At 41.4% G+C, this 20,544-nt stretch overlaps 1 protein-coding gene across 1 annotated transcript in view; it reads left to right on the forward strand.

The window, feature by feature from the left end:
• LOC114453359 (collagen alpha-1(XVIII) chain-like) overlaps positions 1 to 20,544 on the forward strand; it is a 45,403-nt gene that overhangs the window by 14,281 nt on the left and 10,578 nt on the right. Inside the window, exons 3-7 of the mRNA XM_028433221.1 lie at positions 12,327 to 12,574; positions 12,656 to 12,826; positions 13,885 to 14,016; positions 15,959 to 16,033; positions 16,448 to 16,540. Of these exons, the coding sequence (XP_028289022.1) occupies positions 12,327 to 12,574; positions 12,656 to 12,826; positions 13,885 to 14,016; positions 15,959 to 16,033; positions 16,448 to 16,540 (719 nt within the window). The remainder of the gene's footprint in view (positions 1 to 12,326; positions 12,575 to 12,655; positions 12,827 to 13,884; positions 14,017 to 15,958; positions 16,034 to 16,447; positions 16,541 to 20,544) is intronic.

Here is a 20,544-nt window from a genome sequence, read left to right on the forward strand (position 1 = left end):
GTAAATTGTAGTTGTAAACACAACTTTCAAATCCAGGGCTCAGCTGGGGGTGCCCTCTCTCTTTAGAGTCATTCAGTGTATGCTGCTAAAACTCAGACTAAACTAAACTAAACAAACTAAATTTCATTTCTTTAAACATTTTGTCTGAATATGAAAATTCAAGTACCTACTGTAAATTCAAGCACATCTGGGCATTTTGCTGATGTCATCTACTCTCAGGATAACTATGCTAGGAGGTTAGAGGGGGGTGGTAAGTTCTGTGTCATCTATGACTTTCTTTCAGCTTAATGACACCTAAGAATCACTTGTGTTTAGTTTTGACTCACAGTATGGGTTAGGTTAGGTTAGGTTAGGTTAGACAGGGTAGAGTTAGCACTACAACGGACCATTTGGATTATGTAAAAAAAGTTGTTTGGGTTAAAACTTTCACAGCTATGAAATTTTTGGCTAGCTTGATGAAAACTTTCATACTCAGCAACACATTTGACGTACACCTACAAAACATAACTACAGGTGTGTACAATGTTCTTTATGATGACAGAATTGTATGGTTGACAGACCACATGTTCTTACATTCAACTTCAATAGTCACATGTGATATGAGACATCATTGGGATAATGATGTCTTCTATGAGTCCATTGGCTCAAGTACTCAAATAATCAGCCTTTCCAAATGTTGTCAGCATTTTGCATGGCAAAGACTAAGGAATGTTTTTGGGCACTACACTACAGCAAATTCTGTATTTGTACTGAATACAGACACACCGGTCATCTGGGTCATCCTCATTTGGGTCAGCCAGGCCGGTCAGGTTTCTGTTTAAACACTGACAGTCAGCTGGCGCCGCTGGACACAGCCACTCTTAAGTCAGTGAATGGACTGAACTGGGACTAGATTGGCCGACGGCCCATTCTTCAAACCGCAGTGAACAACTTACACAGCGGAGCCAAAGCAGATGGTATCACTCAGACCCCCCTCCTCCTCCTCCTCCTACTCGGCACAACCCTCCGTAGGAACACTTTGGATAAGCTACATGAGTATCTCTTATGTGATGAATACAAACATGCCAAACTTTCGCCTGACAGCAAAGCCTTGGCGTTCATCACTGGAAAACAGGAGAAAAAAAGGGGTTCTAAAGGGATTTATTTATGGCTTATGGAGCTGATATAGATGAAGATGAAAAGGTCACAGGGCCATGTTTGGCTGCAGATGTTGGTCCCTCAGTTCCACCTTCATACATTTGCTGAGTTTATAGTTTCTGTTTATTTGTCGACTTTTTGCTTTTTGCTTTTTCCTTTTCTCTACTTTTCGCCTTCTGACAAAATATCCCAATTGTTTAGCTGATTAAGTGGTGGAGAAGAGTTTATACCCACTTCTCTTTAGCTTAAGTGATGATAGATTGTCTCATTCTTCTTCTGTCTCTTGCTCGCTGCTTCTCATTTATCTCATCCATTTCTATTGCAGAATCCCAGATTCATCACTCTCTCTCTTTCTTTAACTACTTTTGAACAATACAGAGATCTTGCATTGTCTTCACTGAAGACTGGACATTGTGGCGGCAAGCTGCCAAAAATAGGCCATCATTCTTCTGGCACTTTGGTCAGAGTGCAGTTTCTACAGCTGGTTAAACACAGCTTGGGGTAAGCAGAAAAAACATGCCGTTTACACAGAGCCTCTCGACAGCTGAACCCTGCGGACATCATGCTGCAGTTGGTTTAATTAACTTGAAGGAGAGGACGGGAAAAAAGTTTTAAAACAATACTAAGGAAAACTTTTATCTGAACACAGCCAAACAGTAATAAATACAGACTTCTAACCTTAGGACATAAAGGTTTAGTCATTCCAGTCACTAGAAGTAACCCTGCATTGAACCCAGTGAGGGGAAGAAAACCAGACCAGGTTCTGTTGTGTTTGGTCCTGTTGTCTTTTATAATATTGGGTTGAGTTTGATTTCTTGAGGAGTTTTCTTTTTAAGCTGTGTCAAATTTCCTTTCAACTATGGAGGCATTTTTCATGCATTTGGAGGGTTCTTGAACAAGCAAATGTCAAATTTGGCATGACGGTGTTTTTGGAACTTTAGCTTATATTGGCTTGTGTATTTGAGAGGAAATTAATGTCGTTTGTATGCTGAAATTGGCATCTATGGTTTTTTTCTTTATTTTTTTTTAAACTGAGACTTCCACATTACAATGTCTGACGTTAAGCACCACAAAATAAACCTGTTCGCAGCCTTCGTTCATCCATCTTTATTCAAACATGATGCAGGAAATTCCACTCCCATACTCAAAGAATCTAGGATCTGTATGTAGTATGTCACCAATGTACTTATACTGTACAAGGTTAGTTTTTAAAATATTGAGCCTACAACATAGTCACTGACAGTCAGTAGGCTACATGTGCATAAACTGAGATGAGTAGAATTTATGGTGGCTGGAGGAACGAGGTGCTGAATTTACAGAGAGATGAATGCTAGAAATAGACTGTCCCTTTGAGACTGAGGACACAATTGGGTCTTCGTAACTTATTTTGTCCAATGTGAAAGGGAGTTAAAATGTCTATTTGATTAAAAGTTGATTCAGAAAGCATAATTTGTGTGGACCTACCTGAACATTGATATTTCCTCCTTAACTTAGGGCATATTTTTCCGTAGTGTCTTATTCTTTTATATAACAAAAACCTGCTGCTCAAAGCTCTGGACGTAACTAATATTTTCCTAAAAAATGGCCATGAGGGTTTTAAGTGAAAAATTAAGAAAATATTTGCCAAATATTTCACTATACAAAGGTGAGACTGTTCTCCTGGTGGTGCTGCCAAGTTGGTGCACTGTACTGAGATGGAAGATAAGAATCCTGAGAGAGCAGGGAGCTGCTGTGTGTGTGTGTGTGTGTGTCCGTACAAGTGTGTTTCGGGTAAAACAGAGAGGCAGAATACTTGGCAACACTAACCTAACCGACTAAACTATTTGGCCTTTGGCTCTCTTCAGCCTTGGACCTGCCAGCTTATACGGAGAAAAAAGACCCTTATCAGTGACCCGGCTTCTTGTCCACTCTCTTGGCTTATATGGGCACACTTTAGAGCTATGAGTCTTTGGTTCAAACTCTGACCAAAACTACTTGTTTGAGTGTAGCATGGCACAAGCATGTAGTACACTTTTAAGAATAAAAATAATCACAAAATAACATACATCGCAATACTATAAGCTCATTCTGTCTGTGACCTGTGCTGACCTTTACCCTACTGGATGCTACAGTTACACTGTTTTCATTAGGAAGTCATTATACACTCCTTCTCCATGGTCTGCTGAAGTCACACTATGACCTTTAACCCTGTGTGAAACCTACAGCAGCCGGACCCCATTGTATGCATGCAGAACAACGTTTATTTTGTGCACATAACAAACACCACCTATCTTTGCTCCTGCTGTGTATGTGATAGATGTAGTGTTTACTGCTTTATTTGTTCATGTACCATTTGATTAAGCTTCACATCAAATCTTGGCATAAGGCTGCACTTTTACATGTGAGAGATTGTTGATCAAAGCACAGCTTAACACTGAAATAAGTGTGTTTGAGTGAGAGCTTTTCCACTGTATATATTTTCATATATTAAGTAGTGGACAGAAGTCTGTAAGACCACCGGCCGAGACGAGGTCGGTCCACCTCACTGAGAAACCCTGCTTGCTCCTCAGGATGAATGTTGGATGAAACACAAGAATGCGCTCTCTGCTTACCGCTCGGCCCCCTTTTTTTAGAGTTTAAAAAACTGAGCCTTTTTTTAACCCCCCAATACAGACCTCACTTTACCTGTCACGTATAAGGCTCTCATTGTGTGTCTGTGTGTAGTGCAGTGTCAGCCAGCCATAGGCAGACTCTTCTCTGAAAAGGGTGGATTAAGCAAGATTTTTGCACACAAAATCTGGCAATCAGCCACAATAGAAGGAAAACTAACTTAGTCACTAATTCTTTAATCCCTTTAAAGCAGGTGTGTGTGTGATTACTGCTGGCACTAACTGATCGGCAATGCTTTTCAGAATGACCTTCCTAATAAGTGTTGGCAGGGGAGCTATGATTTGTTTACACTCATAGTTTTGCATCACTTTCAGCTACAGCTTGGTTACCTAGTGAGCATGTACCCGTAATATACATCTGTGTTAAGAAGTAGGTCTACAGTGGTAGACACCTGCTTTTCCCTGGACAGTCAGTTCAGACCACGAGAGATCCCAATCACTCCCTGATTCCACCCACTTCATCAGATGCTGGTGCCAGACTGAGTCTGCCTACTACTCTGTCAGGAAAGAAAAATCACATCATTTAAACCGTCGTCTCACATCTGGGAGTTCTGCTCAGTAGTTTCAACACTGCAGCTGGCATCAATAAGGATGAGACAGTGTGCACTACCTCATTTTCTGCTGTGGTGGGTACAGCGAGTCATTTCTTGGATACAAGTACAAAGAGGTGTGTCTGCTTGGACCACAGTTGCAAAGTAGTGTTTCCACTTAATTGCAAGGCAGCATCTGACTACATGTGGCAAGTGAGAAACTACAGAGATTTGGATTTTCAAAAGTCATTGTTGTTGAGCACATAGAACTCCTGATTTAAAGGTAGCATTGTAAATCTCAAACGTGACAATAGTAACCACAGAAGTCTGCACACTAAGACGCTTAACATTAGCTCTCCATCCAGCTTATCATTTCCTCCCTGCGGGATTGTCTAAGGTTTAGCTACTGTGGAATTTCCCTGAAAACATTTAATGTCGTTTAGGATTGGTTTCCATTTACCCCATGAGCTAATTACATTTTCTCTTATTTATTTTTTCCACCCATGGGAACTAATAGCTTGTGCCTGAATAAGACTCATGGCATAATGCTTGTGAATGGAGCCCTGCACACGGGTTAACTGGGGACACAGCGGTGAGCCAAGAACATCATGTGTCATGGATTGTTACGAAATCCTTTTTATGATTGGAGGTGGTGTCGCTGGTAACAGCAGATACATACAGACAGGATTTTTTGCAGTGTTCGCACTTTGTTTATTTAAGCAGCCACTGACTGTACATGTGGAGTACTTATACTCTGAACGACCTGATAAATGTGGCATGCAGCATTGTAAACACACTCTTGTGAGAAGACGGAGGAGGAAATGGACTCTCGGGTCTGTTTGATGGAGACTTTGCCCTGTATGTTTTTACTGACGGCCACTGGCCTGATAAGCATGTCCAAAAGGAGAGTTACTCAGATATGAATTAAAATACCTGTGGAAATGCACTTGGCTCTTCTCCATGAGAGCGGGCACTATGTAATTCTGATTCCCACAAACCATCTGGTTCATCTTACAAGCTGTTGAAATTTAAACGGCTGTAAAAGCTGTTCCTATTTTATGGGATAATCAGCTGTGCTGGTGATGTCCTGTTGCAGGGCTATTAGGACATGAATGCATGTTGGCTTTATTGTGGAAAATGTCTTCACAAAGCACTGAGAGGGCTGCTGGCGCCAACTGTTTGTCGTCACAGAAAAACATGAAGTGTAACATTTTTAACAAACATTTATATTTCTTCATATTTATATGTAAAGTAGTCTTCTGCAGAGGGTTTTACATGAAGTGTGCTTCCTGGCATTTTCTGCCTTAGGAGAACAGACTCCTTTTATGCTGAACATTAAAGCTTGCCACATTGAAAGCCCCACATGGCATCTCCAGATATATGTTTGAATTTCCCAAGTATGAAGCACTCCATTGTATCTGTGCTTCCTAGGGACTCAAACTTATATCTAGGCTAAATTTACAGTTTCACCATTGCAGTACTGACACTGATTCTGAAAGTAGAAATGTCACCCAATCCTCGCCAGGATAACGTAACATGAGGTCAATATTTCAGTCTTTCAAATACACCACTTTCCCCCACCCACCTCCATCAGACTTTGTGTCTTTATCAGTCCTACGTTAAGGTGACTTCGGGCAATATTTCCATATGTTCCGCTAAAAAATAACCATGTGTCATACCAGTCGGGTGTATTATTGACCAAATGTGGCATCACAGAAAAACGAAACCATTATATGGCCATCCTTTACTTCATTCTCAGGGTCTTAGTAATGAAGGGGCACTGAATGTGTGCCACAGTGAGCTACTAAAAGCCTTTGTTTTCTGAGTGCTTCAAGGGGGACGACCTGGGTCACACACTTAGACCAAGAACTTATCAATCACCTCTTGTATTTTGGGCTAGGTATGAGTGGAAAAAAGGTTTTTTGTTTTTCAGTATTTGGGGAACTCCAGCCCGTTAAACAGTAGGAGACATATTCCCACACAAATCAGCCTCTCAGCAGTATCATATGTTTCAGTGTCTGCAGTAAGGTACTTGCAACACCATAATGTGTTTTTTCCACTGGGATCAATAAATGGATGCAATCACAGGCTGTCTGTTTTGGATTTTAAAAAATTATCAAAAAAGCTGCGTTGCAAAAACTGAGCCAATCTGGTAGCAGACCGACTTTAGGACAGCTTCTGTCTCTTTCTGTGCACGCAGGCCTATTATTCCTGTCTGTGGATGTTCTCATTCATCCAGGCCATGCTCATCGAGGCAACTTTAGGTCTTCTTCTTCTTCCATTCTGTTCTCTTATTCCTATGTGAGCACGATGGCAGCATGACATGTCTCTTCTCACTTTTTTTCTTAGAATTTTGACTAATGTCTCCATTTTGTCATAGTGCTATGTATAAAAAAGGTGAGAATTCTGTCACTTCCATTGACAAGAGGAACTTTTTTTCTGGTATATACAAATGCTTTCTTATTGTAAGCGATAAAGTCGAGAAACACGTAATTATAGCAGCACATTGGTGGTCTGGTTTCTTTTTGCACCGGGACAACATTAGTCTCTCCTGTCAGTGTCTTTAGTTTCTGACATCACCCTGAACAAGGTCTATTCACGTCTGACACTCTCTTCTCTGTTGTAATAATGGGGCAGACATGGCTCAATGCTAACAGAGCACCTTTGTGCTAAACGCACACAGGCCTGTTTCTTCACCTGGTCTCACACATTATATACTCACCTTTTAAATGCACAGGCTGTGTGGTCTCTTGTGCTTTCCACAACAGCACAAAGCTGACATCATCAATCAAACATTTCATTTGAAGAAAAGAGAAGAACAGAAGGGAAACTCCACTTCTTTGAGCATTTTTGATGCTACACAAGGCCTTGGAGGTGTCTCCAAACCAAACTTAAACCACACTACCAATAATTTCTCACTTAGAAGCAGCCTTTAATAGGTATTCTCATTTAGATCAGTGAACTGAACTTTGCCTGGCTTTAATATTTTACATTACATTATTCCGGTGAGCCAACTTTTGTGATGATCGTCAGCGATGTTTGGGAACAGACGAGGGTTAAAGTAATTATTCACTGAGATGCCTGGGAGGCAGAACTGTGTGTTTTGCAAGATGCAGCATAACCATTTTTTTCTTGTATCTCTAAATACTTTATGAGTCAACAGTTGTGGATCGCCTGTGCCTAAACACAAACAACTTTTGTGCACATGTTGGTGCTTGCAGTGTCTGTGTCTGTAAAATCTTTCTGTATCTGTGATGGTTTGACTAGAGTCTATCATCAAATAGCTCATTTCTGGTTTGAGCTGACTGACAGCTGAGTGACTCTGGTTGGCTGTTCCAAATCCTCCATCTATCATCACCACATTATTTAGACAGCTATTTCTATCCTACATCCACTGCAGGGTACAGACTTCCAACAAACCTGTAACTCTGTCCATTATTTATCTAAGCGCTTTGAGACAATTTCTGATTGTAAAATGCGCTATATAAATAAAACTGAATTGAATTGAATCTATGTTGTGTAAAACCATGGTTCATATGGCACATGTCCTACTGGGAAACTTTTACAATAGCTACCAGCTAAACTGTGATAGTGGAGGCAGCTTAACTTATAAAAACGATGGCTCAAAACAGAAACAAAACATCAAGAATAAATAATTGTGCCTTCTTTCTGAACTGTGTGCGACTCACTAAGGTGTAGGCCTTCCTACTGTATTTTAATGCTCACATCTGGAACGTTGGTAGAACCAAACCTTAGAAAACCAAATATCAGCTGTTGGATTGCATGTGTGATTGAGTAAATCTGTGTTTCGCTCAAACTATTTTTATGCCTCCATATTGGTTTTATGTTTGTGATTGGTGCATCTGTGCATCCAGTTCTTGGAACATGACATCTCAGACCTCGGGGGACTTGGATTCAAGGATGAATTTATTCTATAGTTGCAGGTCACTGTGTCCTCATGACTCATGATTCTAAGCATCCATCACCAGGTCAGACCAGGCGATGGATGCTTGACCACCCAGGTTGCTGGGTCGGTACAGTGCCGTGCAATGCCATCGTAGCTCTTAACACACTAGCCTAGCAGCTAGCTAACGCATACAATAAATCTTGCACATGAGCAGAGCCTCATCAACAAGGAAGAGCACCATAAACATCCCTCAACTATCATTTGACTGTATACCTTTTACAACAGTACATGAGGCATTTGATGCTAACTGCTAGTCTGCTGGTAGACCCTGCACTCTGCTAAAGCATGCCACAGTTACTTTATATGTCTTAAGAGCATCAAATAATAAGTGAAACATAGATGATGCATTCTGGTTGTTTCTATTTTATAATATTTAGAGTATTATTATTATTTTTCTATGAAATGGCAATGTGTCAACACAAAAACACAGTCAGAGACTGCAGGGTTTGGATGAGATGCTCATTTGGACAGAAACAGCAGCATGCAAACACCACTGTGTCAACACACATCCTCACGCACTGTACATGGAACTGCTTCTATATGAATGTTCTTATGAAAAAAACACTGTAATATCTTAACATACACTGCTACATTGGAGTGGTCCATGTTTCCCCTACCAGGCCTCTGCTGCTTTTTGCCATGTTCTTGAGCACACATGGGAAATGTAATATAATGTGACTTATTATCTCATCTAAACTAAGATTATGATCTGATGCTCATCTTTCAGCAGCTGGTGGCCAACTTCTCTTCCTAAGAAAAGGGAGTTACCTTCTGAAAAGCCAGCGTTGTTCCTCAGTGACTCAAAAACTTGCTCACATGGCAGCATCTTCTATACACCTTGAACTTATTACAGTTTACCAGAAGACATGTGCTCTTTCTATCGAACCGTCCCCCTGTTCCAGTGCAGGTGTTGCACAGACTCAGCCAAAGCTGATTACTGTGAGAAGTTGGTCACACCCTGAGCGGAATTACTCACAACTTTCTCACAGCTGACATCTTTTTCTTTGTTTCACTGCTTTCATTAGAACTCACTGATAATTTCCTTTGGCTCAGAGAGAGCTAACGCCGCGGAGAGTGTATCTGCGTTTCCATGGCGATCTCTCCAGCTGTTTCGTGTCTGACCCAGTGAAGAAACATGTGCAGTGAAGTCACCCTCACAGGCAGAAGTGACAGGCTGAGCTGTTGGAGCGCTGAGGAGATATAAAACGGAGTTCAGGCCAACGGACAGCTAGTCACCAAATACTGATTCCAGGATTTTTCTTTTTTGGAATCAGAATTAGGTCAAAGAGAAGCTGGAAAATATTTCTAAGAGCTTGTTTTAGCTTGCTTAGATTTCACTGCATCAGCTTTACAAGTGAGAATCTCAGAAAATTAGAACATTGTGCAATACAGTATTTTCCATGCTTGCATTCTATATTTATTACAGTGAAATATTTTCAGCCTGTTTATTTTAAAACAACTGTGTTGACATAACGCACAGCAGCAGCAGATGACACGGTAGCTACAGATCTCCAGTTCTCACTGGAGCAGTTTGCAAGTGTGAAGCGGCGGTATAATAATCAGCACCTCTAGATTGGAGGCCATATTGTCCCAAGCTGGAAAAGGGTAGAATCTAAGGCCTCAGGCCGTGTGTAGTGACCAAAAGACCAAGATCGCCAATATAAGTGGCCAATATGAGTTTCTTTTGCAGGTTGGCTGATCTCTTGGGTCAGGAGTTTGGTCATTTGGGGGAGTGTGGTGTGGTGTTGCTGCCCCCCTCATTGGGCAGAGCCAGTTGAGGTGGTTCAGGCATCTCGTTAACCTCACCTGCTGGTGAGGTGGTCTGAGCATGTTCAGCTGGGAGGAGGCCTTGGAGTAGACTCAGGAGACAGATATTATATCACTCCGCTGGCCTGGGAATTCCTTGATATTTCTCTGGATTAGCAGGAGCAGGTGGCTAGGGAGCAGGAGGTCTGGGTTGCTGCACCTGTGACCTACCTATCTTAAACTTAAATGTATTTTATAGAGATTTTATATGATAGACCATCACAAAGTAACATATAATTGTGAAGTGGAACAAAAATGATACATGGTTACGTGCATTTGTATTTAACCCATGTATACATCAGTACTCTGTAGAGCCACCTTTTGCTGCAATTACAGCTGCAGGCGTTTTGGGGTTTGTCTCTACCAGCTTCGCACATCTACAGACTGACATATTTGCCCATTCTTCTTGGCAAAATATCTCCCCATCAACTCAGCCTCCCTGTCCCTGCTGAAGAGAAGAGCTGTACTGAACTAAATTACACACAGGTGGACCCTATTACCTCATTAGGTGACTTCTGAAGGCCATTGATTGCACTGGATTTTATTTAAAGGTATCAGAGTACAGGGGGCTGAATACAAATGCAACACTTTTAAGATTTTTATTTGCTTAAAATTTTGAAAACCATGTATCTTTTTCGTTCTACTTCATAATTATGTGCTACTTTGTGTTTATCACGTAAAATCTCGATAAAATGCATTTAAGTTAGTTAAGATGAGAAAATGTGGAAGAAAATGGATGCATGTATGAAAAAGACCTACTTTCTGGACCTTTGTCTGCAGTTGAGATTACACAGCGGGACGGTGTGGTTTGCACTTCACTGTTATTTTTAATTGTGTGGGTTTCAATCCAATTAATGGCATGGGGGAAGGTGCGTGCCTCTCTTCCTGTGGCGGGCAGCTTTACTGGCCACACACGTGTGTGCACTTACTGTAAAGCCTTAATGTTTGCACTCCACTTCTTTCTTTTCCTTCTTTGTCATTTCTCCACACACGCCGCCACGTGGTACGTCTAATTTACAGGAGCTGCCACTGCACAGCGTGTGTGTATTAGTCTAGCCTAATGCCTTCCAGATGCCCTGCATCTGCACTCTGCTGCCCACTGAAAAAACAGCCAATTGTTTCAAGGGTCTAAGAAGAACCAGGTGTGTGTGTGTGTGTGTGTGTGTGTGTGTGTGTGTGTGCTTGCTTGTGTGTATGACTGACAGGGAGAAAGACGCAAAGCAAATGCGCATTGAGCCGTGCATGCAGTTAATAGTGAGTTTACAGAATAAAATGACATGGGTGGGAGTATTGGACAGATGGAAGCCCCTTCTCAGCCTCTTGGCAAAGTTCATGAGGTGTATCTGATGTGTTGTCCAGCTTCAGATAGAAGCAAGGAAGGCTGGAACAGATCAGGGCCTCAGGATCCTCCTGAGAGGTGCTCAGAGTAGATAAAATGATCTTTTCAGCGTGGTAGGTAAAGATGGGCTGGGCAGGCCGACAGGCCGATCTGTGGAATGCTTTAATCAGAGTTTCACTCCTGACCCTGAGCAGGATTAACCCAATGGGGGCCAACACAGAGCCCCCCTTGCTGTCTATGAAGTGTTTACCATGTCACCTTCAAGCACACTTTAGCCACACATGGTAGGGCACAATGCACATGGAGGTGCTTTGTCTGGTATTAGGTACACACCGTTATTCGAAGTGTTGGTAGGTTGTATTTGTTATCATGTACTAATGCAGCTTTGGTTCTATGTGTTGGATGATTGTTTGGAGTGAAGGATTTGTTGGAAAGGATCTACAGTACATAAATAAAGCTGTAGATTATATTTTGCATAATTCTCCATCTTTGCACTGCACAAACAGGGCAATACCTTAATAATTAGAAAAACAATCCATGCTTCAGAAAATACATTCCCCTTCACTTGAATAGATGGACAAAGGGCAGATCAGGCAGGTTACCTCAGACAAACAGGATTTGTCATCCATCATAAATACAGTAATTGCAGTGACTGAGACAACAAATGCATGAAACCTCAATTTCTGCACCGTGAAGTTCAGGTTCACCGCTGACTCTGTGCTGTTTCCATATGGGGGTATTGCATGCGGCTCTTCTGTTGGATGACTTTTTCCACTTGTGTTTGTTGTTGTAGGGCAGAGGTGTCAGCAGGCTAACAATGAACTCTGATACACTTTGTTGGATGTGTTTCCTTTCTCCTCCACTGACATGGTTTCCATCTCTGTGTTTGGTTTTTGCAGACCGTGGTTCTCTGGGAGCGTTGGACCTGACGGAGTTGATCGGCGTCCCCCTTCCTCCCTCCGTCTCCTTTGTCACGGGCTTCGAGGGTTACCCTGCCTACAGCTTCGGCCCAGACGCCAATGTGGGCCGCCTCACAAAGTCCTTCATCCCCGACCCATTCTATCATGAGTTTGCTATCACAGTCACGGCTAAGCCCATCACGCGGCGTGGCGGTGTGCTGTTCGCCATCACTGATGCCTATCAGAAAGTAAGGCAGTCTCTTCTGTATGGTGTTGTCCTTATTGCCATATGTAAACAACAAACAAATGTTTTCTGTGTGTTTTTTTAGATTGTACAGTTAGGTGTAGCACTGTCTGAGGTGGAGGATGGTTCCCAGAGGGTCATACTGTACTACACCGACCCAGAAACCACAGGTGGGACTCAAGAAGCAGCTTCCTTCAAAATGGGGGACCTGACAGGAAGATGGGCGAGGTTCACTTTGACGGTACAGGGTGCAGAGGTGAGTGTGCTGTGCTGATGGAGTGGACCAGAGGAGGGGAGTTGAGTGTAGGCATGCACGAGTGGCACATAAACACAGAATTGGACCACGGCAGAGGGTTGAGAGGAGCTCAGTGCAAGATCAAAATCCTAGGACAGGAGTCAGCAGTCACATCATCAATAAACAGCACATGCACAAACATGCCCATGTCAGGACTGCCTCCACCATGTCCTCTGTATTTTTCATTGTTGTACAACTTTATCTTAGTTATATCAGTCCAAAGGATCCTGTGTGTTGAGTGGGATTTGACCTTGTACTGAAGCCTCAGTATTTCCAGTCATAAAGCTGTCTCTGACTGCAGACTTTGTTGTTGACACACTCCTCCTCCAGAGTCTGACTTGGCTGCATGTTGTGAAAGGGTTCTTCTTCAATAGTCTTTCAGGTCTTTAGCTGTTGCTGAGTCAGTTCATTCCTTCCTTTTAAGACGGTCCCACACTGTAGTATTGGCCACTTCCAATGTTTTTGCTCTCTCTTGGGGGTTCATTTGGACTTTTCAACCTAATGGGGGCAACAGTGGCGCAGTGGTATAGCAGGGTTGTCCAATAACCAGAAGGTTGGTGGTTCAATCCCAACTCCTCCCTCACTGTTGTGTGTTCTTGGGCAAGACTCTTCACCCTAGCCTGTGGCGCGCTTGTATGACACTGCTTGTGCAGCAGCCATAACAAATTAATACAGTATCTAAAAAAAAAATAAATAATGATGGCCTCCCTCACTTGTATAAACACCTTTTTAGACCTTATGCAAATGTATTACTTTTTATCTGCTAACCATTGTCAACCATGTTATAATGTTCCATTATATCATGAATGAGCCCCAAAATAATGTATGTGTGTATGAAAATGGTATAAATACAATGTAGTGGTCAAATGACCAAAAACCCTTCATTGATCCTGACTGTACTTAATGTGATGCACCAGCCAAAGCTGGGCGATATGTTTATTTATGCCTGCTGTACATAGAACACTGGTTGGTCTACAGTTCCATTTGCTTATGTGTGTCCCCTTTTTAACCCCTCATAGGTGCGTCTTTACATGGACTGTGAGGAATACCACCGGGTGGCCTTCACTAGGAGCTCACAGCCTCTGACCTTCGAGGCCAGCTCAGGGATCTTCGTAGGTAATGCTGGGGGAACGGGCCTGGCGAGGTTTGTGGTGAGTGTCTGTGCATGACAGCTGTTTTTCTGTTTATTCCTCACTCCTTATTGTCAGTGTGTTCTTAAGAATGGACACTGAGACAAACGTGGAGTTTGGGCGGCTGCCTACTTTACATTTGAGACATGAAGGCAATAGTCTTTATTGGCAGCTTTATGACCGTCACAGGAGACAAAGAATGAATGACCACATGTGTATGAGCACAGCTTTATCCTATGAGAGCTCATAAATGACAAACTGTATGTGATTTACATTTTTTGGAGTACGGCTGATTGTCCCTCATCTTGAATGACTTACTGTTCACAAGTGCCTCTGCCAATTCTTTGATTAAAAGGAGTGGAATCAAGGAGGCTCTAACGACAGCTGCGTGTTTGAATAGCGATCAGGAAGAGGTGATAATACACGCTGCCCTCAGTGCTCCAGTAAAAGACGACAAATCAGGGAATGCTTCAGCGCTTTACTCTCAGTCATGTCTGATTTCATTTAGAACGCTTTGCTAGAAGGAAATAGGTCAGTGTCAGCAGTCAGGAAATATCTGTTATGTCATCAAGATGTTCCAGCCTATCCAAAGAATATTACATTTTAATAAGACATGACACCAATTATTTATATTTAATACATCAGCTCATAGCTGGTGGCGTAAGTAAAAAAAACATGACCTGTGACTTTAACAACAAACAGCACCCTTCAGTTCTGATCATCATACTTAGGAAAAAAAAGTTCATGTGTTGGACAAACTACAAGATGCTTCAGTTCCAGAACAGTGGATTTTGTTTAAGATTAGATTTTAGGATTTTCTTTGAGAATGAAACAAGTTTAAAGCTAGTCTGAGATAAGGAGGTAGACTGCAGCCAGTTATTTGCATTAGTTTGCCAAGTGAACCTCATAATGATAATTAAGCAGGTATTAATAAGTTCATTTCCACAAATGTATGACACCTACAAAGAGATCCTGTACATTTATAGTGTATACACATATATATTAGGTTCTCCATGTACTGTGTCCATTGAGAGGAGACTCAAACCAACAGTGGGCATGGATGATGCAGCTCTGCCTCACACTGTTTCACATGACAGCCTCAGTCTGGAGGCAGATATGGCAGCAGACAGTCTGGTTCCTCCTGAGGGGTCCTGAGGCGTTCGCAGGCCATATGGGATATGTAATCCCTCAGTGAATTCTGAGTGTTCTCCAGATCTGTCTGACTTTGTTAAACTCCTGTTGCATCCACTCCTCTCTGCTTGTCTTCTGTGTCTTCTGCTTGTCTTGTGAGGAATGCAGGCGAGGATGTCATGAGAAGGCTGAAAGACGGCCTCTTCTCTTGGCTCAGACAATTTCATTGTGTTAATTCTTAATAGGCGTACCTTTACCCTCAGCCAAAGCTGACTTTAACTCCTAAGCAGGGATCAATACTAAACCAGACTAACCGCTTCAACATTTCATCCATGTGTTCGTCCTAAAAGGAGGAGCTCACATAATAGTTTAAAGGGAGCGAGGGTTTGCGTGGCACATTCTTTTGTTTGTGTCAGATGTGTTGTTTACCGCACAAACACATGTCTCTGCTTTGCTTTGCTTTGCTGTCCCAGCTCACATCCACCGTCCCTTCTTTCTCTCTGTTATTGCTCACTGCCTCACCATCATTACATTTCACAGACCGAGCTTCTCTTCTATCAAAAACAGGTGTTTGTCCTGTAGCCCGCTCTCATTGTCAATAAACTTATTATCTGGACTATTGCAAAAAGACACACCAGACAAGTTTTCAGCCAATCAGAGCTGGAGGACATTAGACGTAAAGTCAAAGCACAATAAGGCGATGACAGAAGAACCTTTGCGTGCAGAGGCTTTGCTGGTGTGTGGGAAACTGAGCTTGAATAAATGTAATGACACAGAATGAAATGAAGTGTCACACGTTAACAGAGTCTCCCTCCCTCTTCTCTCCCTTCAGGGCTCCATCCAGCAGCTGGTGCTCAAGTCTGATCCCACGGCCCCGGATGACCAGTGCGAGGAGGACGATCCTTATGTGAGTCTGCATTTAAAAAAACCTGTAAAACCTGGAGCAACCACTCCCTCTGATGGTAGAAAAAGAGCACTACAGGAAAATGTAAAGACAAGCAAAGCCCTGTGAGCAAAGATTGTGTCCAAGATCTGACCTCAACCCACACCTGCCCATCAGGAAATCATTTAGAAGTGATTGACTTAAAACAGTTTTCAGAATCTTTCTTTGGCATTATTGTGCACAGATAATGTTTTGGACATGATTCTCTGACCTTGGATTTAAAGATAAGCTGCAGTGTACACAGTCCTTGTCTGTATTTTTGGCCTCTTTCCTTGTTTAATTTTCTCGTCCCACAGTTTGAACTCAGACAGCACCCATCTGTTCTCCCTCCATGTTTATCCTCTGATTCCTTTCTTCCCGCTCTGCTTCTCTCTCCAGGCCTCTGGCTTCGGCAGTGGCGACGATGCTTATGAAGACATGGAGGGAATAGATGAAGTCAAGAAGATAGTGGAGGAGAGAGAGTACACCATGGTGTGTAGACACACTCACACAGCACTGTTGTTTATCCTGTTCAGCTGGGGCTGGACTGGGACCAAAGAAAGCTACTCTTATCCTTTTAAGTCCGGTGGAGACTGGAAAAGCTCTGTGCTCTTTTAAATGACAGATACAGCGTACTGTAGACAGGCACGAACAGATTATTTTGCTTCAAGAAGTCATTCCACACTTTGGGAAATTGACTGTTTTTCTTTTGAGATGAGCTACCAATAACATTAAGCGAGCCGGCAGGCTGATGGCAGCAGGAAACAGGTAGTCTGCCTCTGCTTTACAAATCTCCATCTTCACTGTGAGACCTTCAAGGAGCCAGCAGTGAACGGCTCAGCCAAGAAACACTTCCACAGTCTCCCCTCTTACTCAAAGACGGAGTCAGACCAGAGCCTTCATGCTGAGCCCAGCTAATTGTCTGCTGGCTGCTGCTGTGTGTTTACATCTTATCTAAAGGGGCTCATACACGACCACTGCAGGAAGCACAGTGGTCGCTTCCTGCACTCTATTGATTTTAATGAAATATAATCATATTTCATAAAAAAGTGTGAAAATGTCACAGCTTTGAGGGGTGTATGAGCCCCTTTAGATAAGATGTAAACACACAGCAGCAGCCAGCAGACAATTAGCAACTTTTTGTTGCTTTGTTTTTTGCTCTCCACCTACCAGGGCTGCTTTTACTGTAAACTCATACATCCCTCATCACCTGAAGGCAGATTTATGAAGCTAATATTGTTACTTAACCCTCATGCGTTGTTCGGGACATTTTTGTCCTCTGAGAGAAATTTTTCTGTTTATTTTGGCCATAACTTTGTCAATATGTGGACAAATTGAATCATTTTTCCTCAATAAGCTTAATTTTACATAAATTTTGTTAATATGATTTTAAAATTTTTCATAGGTCAACGGTACACTGTGGGCAAATTTTACCCCCTAATGTGTTGTTCGGGGACAAAAACGTCCCCTAACTTTAACGGTTTTAAAAATATATTAGATAAATATTTTTTTGAAATTTTTTTGCATAGCCCTTTTAATTAACTTCAGTTCTAATCAACAGTAGTGAAAAAATCATTTTCCCCCAGGATTTTAACCCTTTAATCACCAATTTTATAAGGGGTGGTGCTGAAAATTGAAAAAAAAACACACAAAATGGCTCATTTTTAATAGAAAAGGTGAATGTGGACTGGATTCTTTTGAACCTTTATTACAGTCTTGGTCATGTCAAACATCAGTAAAAAAATTGACTTTATTGCATTATTAGTTTTTGCACAGCACTGGATTTTCTTTTTTTCTCCCATTTTGTCCCATAGACTTACATTATAAACACACTTTTTTTGACTGCACAGCCATGGCACTAAATAATCATGCATTCTTGATTGTTGGTGGTTTACCCTGTTGGTAGGAGGTAACATTTGTGATTTTTACAGTTAACAACTTAATTACCATATTAACCCTTTACCTGCAGGCCTGTGCTCATGTACTGTAGTTTCTGGCTTAAGTATATGGAGTTATAGGGAGTATTTTAGCACATAATTGTGTGTCTACACACTGTGTGTGTATGTTAGAGAGGAAGAGAGCCATTTGCACACTGTCAGGGAAGGAAAGTCAGGAAAATAAAGTTACTAAGTAAGTGAAGTGTACCTAATTCAGACGTACAACGGCAATGCATAAGCATGTAAAATGAAAACATCCAGGAGTTCTGGCGTCTGAAGTTGTGGATGGGTAAAATAGCTGTTTTTTTTTTTTTTTTTAGCTTTCGGAAAACACGTCCTCCAGTAGAGTGACTTTACTTTTAGGTTAGTGTCTCAGTTGAGATCACTGAATTAGTCTAAGTGAGGTCTAAGTGCCCCTTTTCCATGGTGTGTTGCGCTCCACACGACCATACGTACATGTGCATGTTACTAAATAGACACCATAGATAGATAACTTGATAACATAATAAATAATCATTGACTAACCAAATCTAATCTACAGTTTAGTCCCCTACTAAAATTAGTATTAAAAGTAGTTTAGTAAAGTAAAGTAAAGTAAATTTGTTGCAGCCCTAAAAGTAAGTGCCGGGCCCTTTGATGCTGAGAGGTTCAGACTAAACAAAACAAAAACACTAGTGGACTTGCATGCATCCTCCTGGTCATTTAATGGTGACAAGAGCAGCAAGCAGCATGAAGAGAGGATTCACCTGTGCATGAGTGAAGGATTCACTTGTGAACGAATGAAGGATTCGCTTGTGAACAAGTGACGGATCTACTTGTGCAGCCTTCACAGCTTCACAGCCTGGCCCTTCATAGAGCCAGGCTGCACAATCATTTCCAGAGATTGTGCACAAGTGAATCCTCTCTTCATGTTGCTTTCTGCTCTTCTCACCATCAAATGACCACAAGGTCACATGTAAGACCACTTGCCTTTTTGTTTTGTTTAGTCTGCACCTGTAGACATCAAAGGGCCACACGTGCATAGCAACACTTTCTTTGTTTTTGTTTACTATGAAGACTCTGTGGTTGTGTGTACTCACAGACAACAAGATCAGTGTGCAAATGGCTCTCTTCCTCTCTAACATACACACACAGTGTGTAGACACACAATTATGTGCTAAAATACTCCCTATAACTCCATATACAAGCCAGAAACTACACTACATGAGCACAGGCCTGCAGGTAAAGGGTTAATATGGTAATTAAGTTGTTAACTGTAAAAATCACAAATTTTACCTCCTACCAACAGGGTAAACCACCAACAATCAAGAATGCATGATTATGTAGTGCCATGGCTGTGCAGTCAAAAAAAGTGTGTTTATAATGTAAGTCTATGGGACAAAATGGGAGAAAAAAAGAAAATCCAGTGCTGTGCAAAAACTAATAATGCAATCAAGTCAATTTTTTTACTGATGTTTGACATGACCAAGACTGTAATAAAGGTTCAAAAGAATCCAGTCCACATTCACCTTTTCTATTAAAAATGAGCCATTTTGTGTGTTTTTTTTTTCAATTTTCAGCACCACCCCTTATAAAATTGGTGATTAAAGGGTTAAAATCCTGGGGGAAAATGATTTTTTCACTACTGTTGATTAGAACTGAAGTTAATTAAAAGGTCTATGCAAAAAAATTTCAAAAAAATATTTATCTAATATATTTTTAAAACCGTTAAAGTTAGGGGACGTTTTTGTCCCCGAACAACACATTAGGGAGAAAAAAAGAAAATCCAGTGCTGTGCAAAAACTAATAATGCAATCAAGTCAATTTTTTTACTGATGTTTGACATGACCAAGACTGTAATAAAGGTTCAAAAGAATCCAGTCCACATTCACCTTTTCTATTAAAAATGAGCCATTTTGTGTGTTTTTTTTTCAATCTTCAGCACCACCCCTTATAAAATTGGTGATTAAAGGGTTAAAATCCTGGGGGAAAATGATTTTTTCACTACTGTTGATTAGAACTGAAGTTAATTAAAAGGTCTATGCAAAAAAATTTCAAAAAAATATTTATCTAATATATTTTTAAAACCGTTAAAGTTAGGGGACGTTTTTGTCCCCGAACAACACATTAGGGTAGTGTTTGCGAACAATGCATGAGGGTTAAATTACTCTAAATTTTAGTAAACTATTTATTTGCATAACTAAAGAACTTTTTTGGTTACTTCTCACCCCTTCAGAACTTTTCTTCTAGTGTATGAAAATATGTTAGCATTAGCATTTCCTGTTTCCTGAAACCCTGAAGTTATTGATTGTGTCGATTGGAGGCCTGAAGTAAAAGCTTCATTTCAATTTCAATACTCAAAAAGCCAATGGAAAAATCACACTGGCTTTTTGTCGTGTGAAGCCATGTTCCCACTGCACTTATAGGAAAGAGATATTAGATTTTCTTTCTTAGTCCAGATATCTTCCTTCAGTGACTCTGCCTGAAACTTCTCAGTGGCTTTTAATTCCATGTGGAGGACTAATCCAGGCTGTTCTTTATCCAACCACTCTGAGCATCAACACTCTGCAGGAAAGAAAA

This window comes from Parambassis ranga, chromosome 20, assembly GCF_900634625.1.
Source record: "Parambassis ranga chromosome 20, fParRan2.1, whole genome shotgun sequence".
In the NCBI taxonomy this organism is placed as follows: domain Eukaryota; kingdom Metazoa; phylum Chordata; class Actinopteri; family Ambassidae; genus Parambassis; species Parambassis ranga.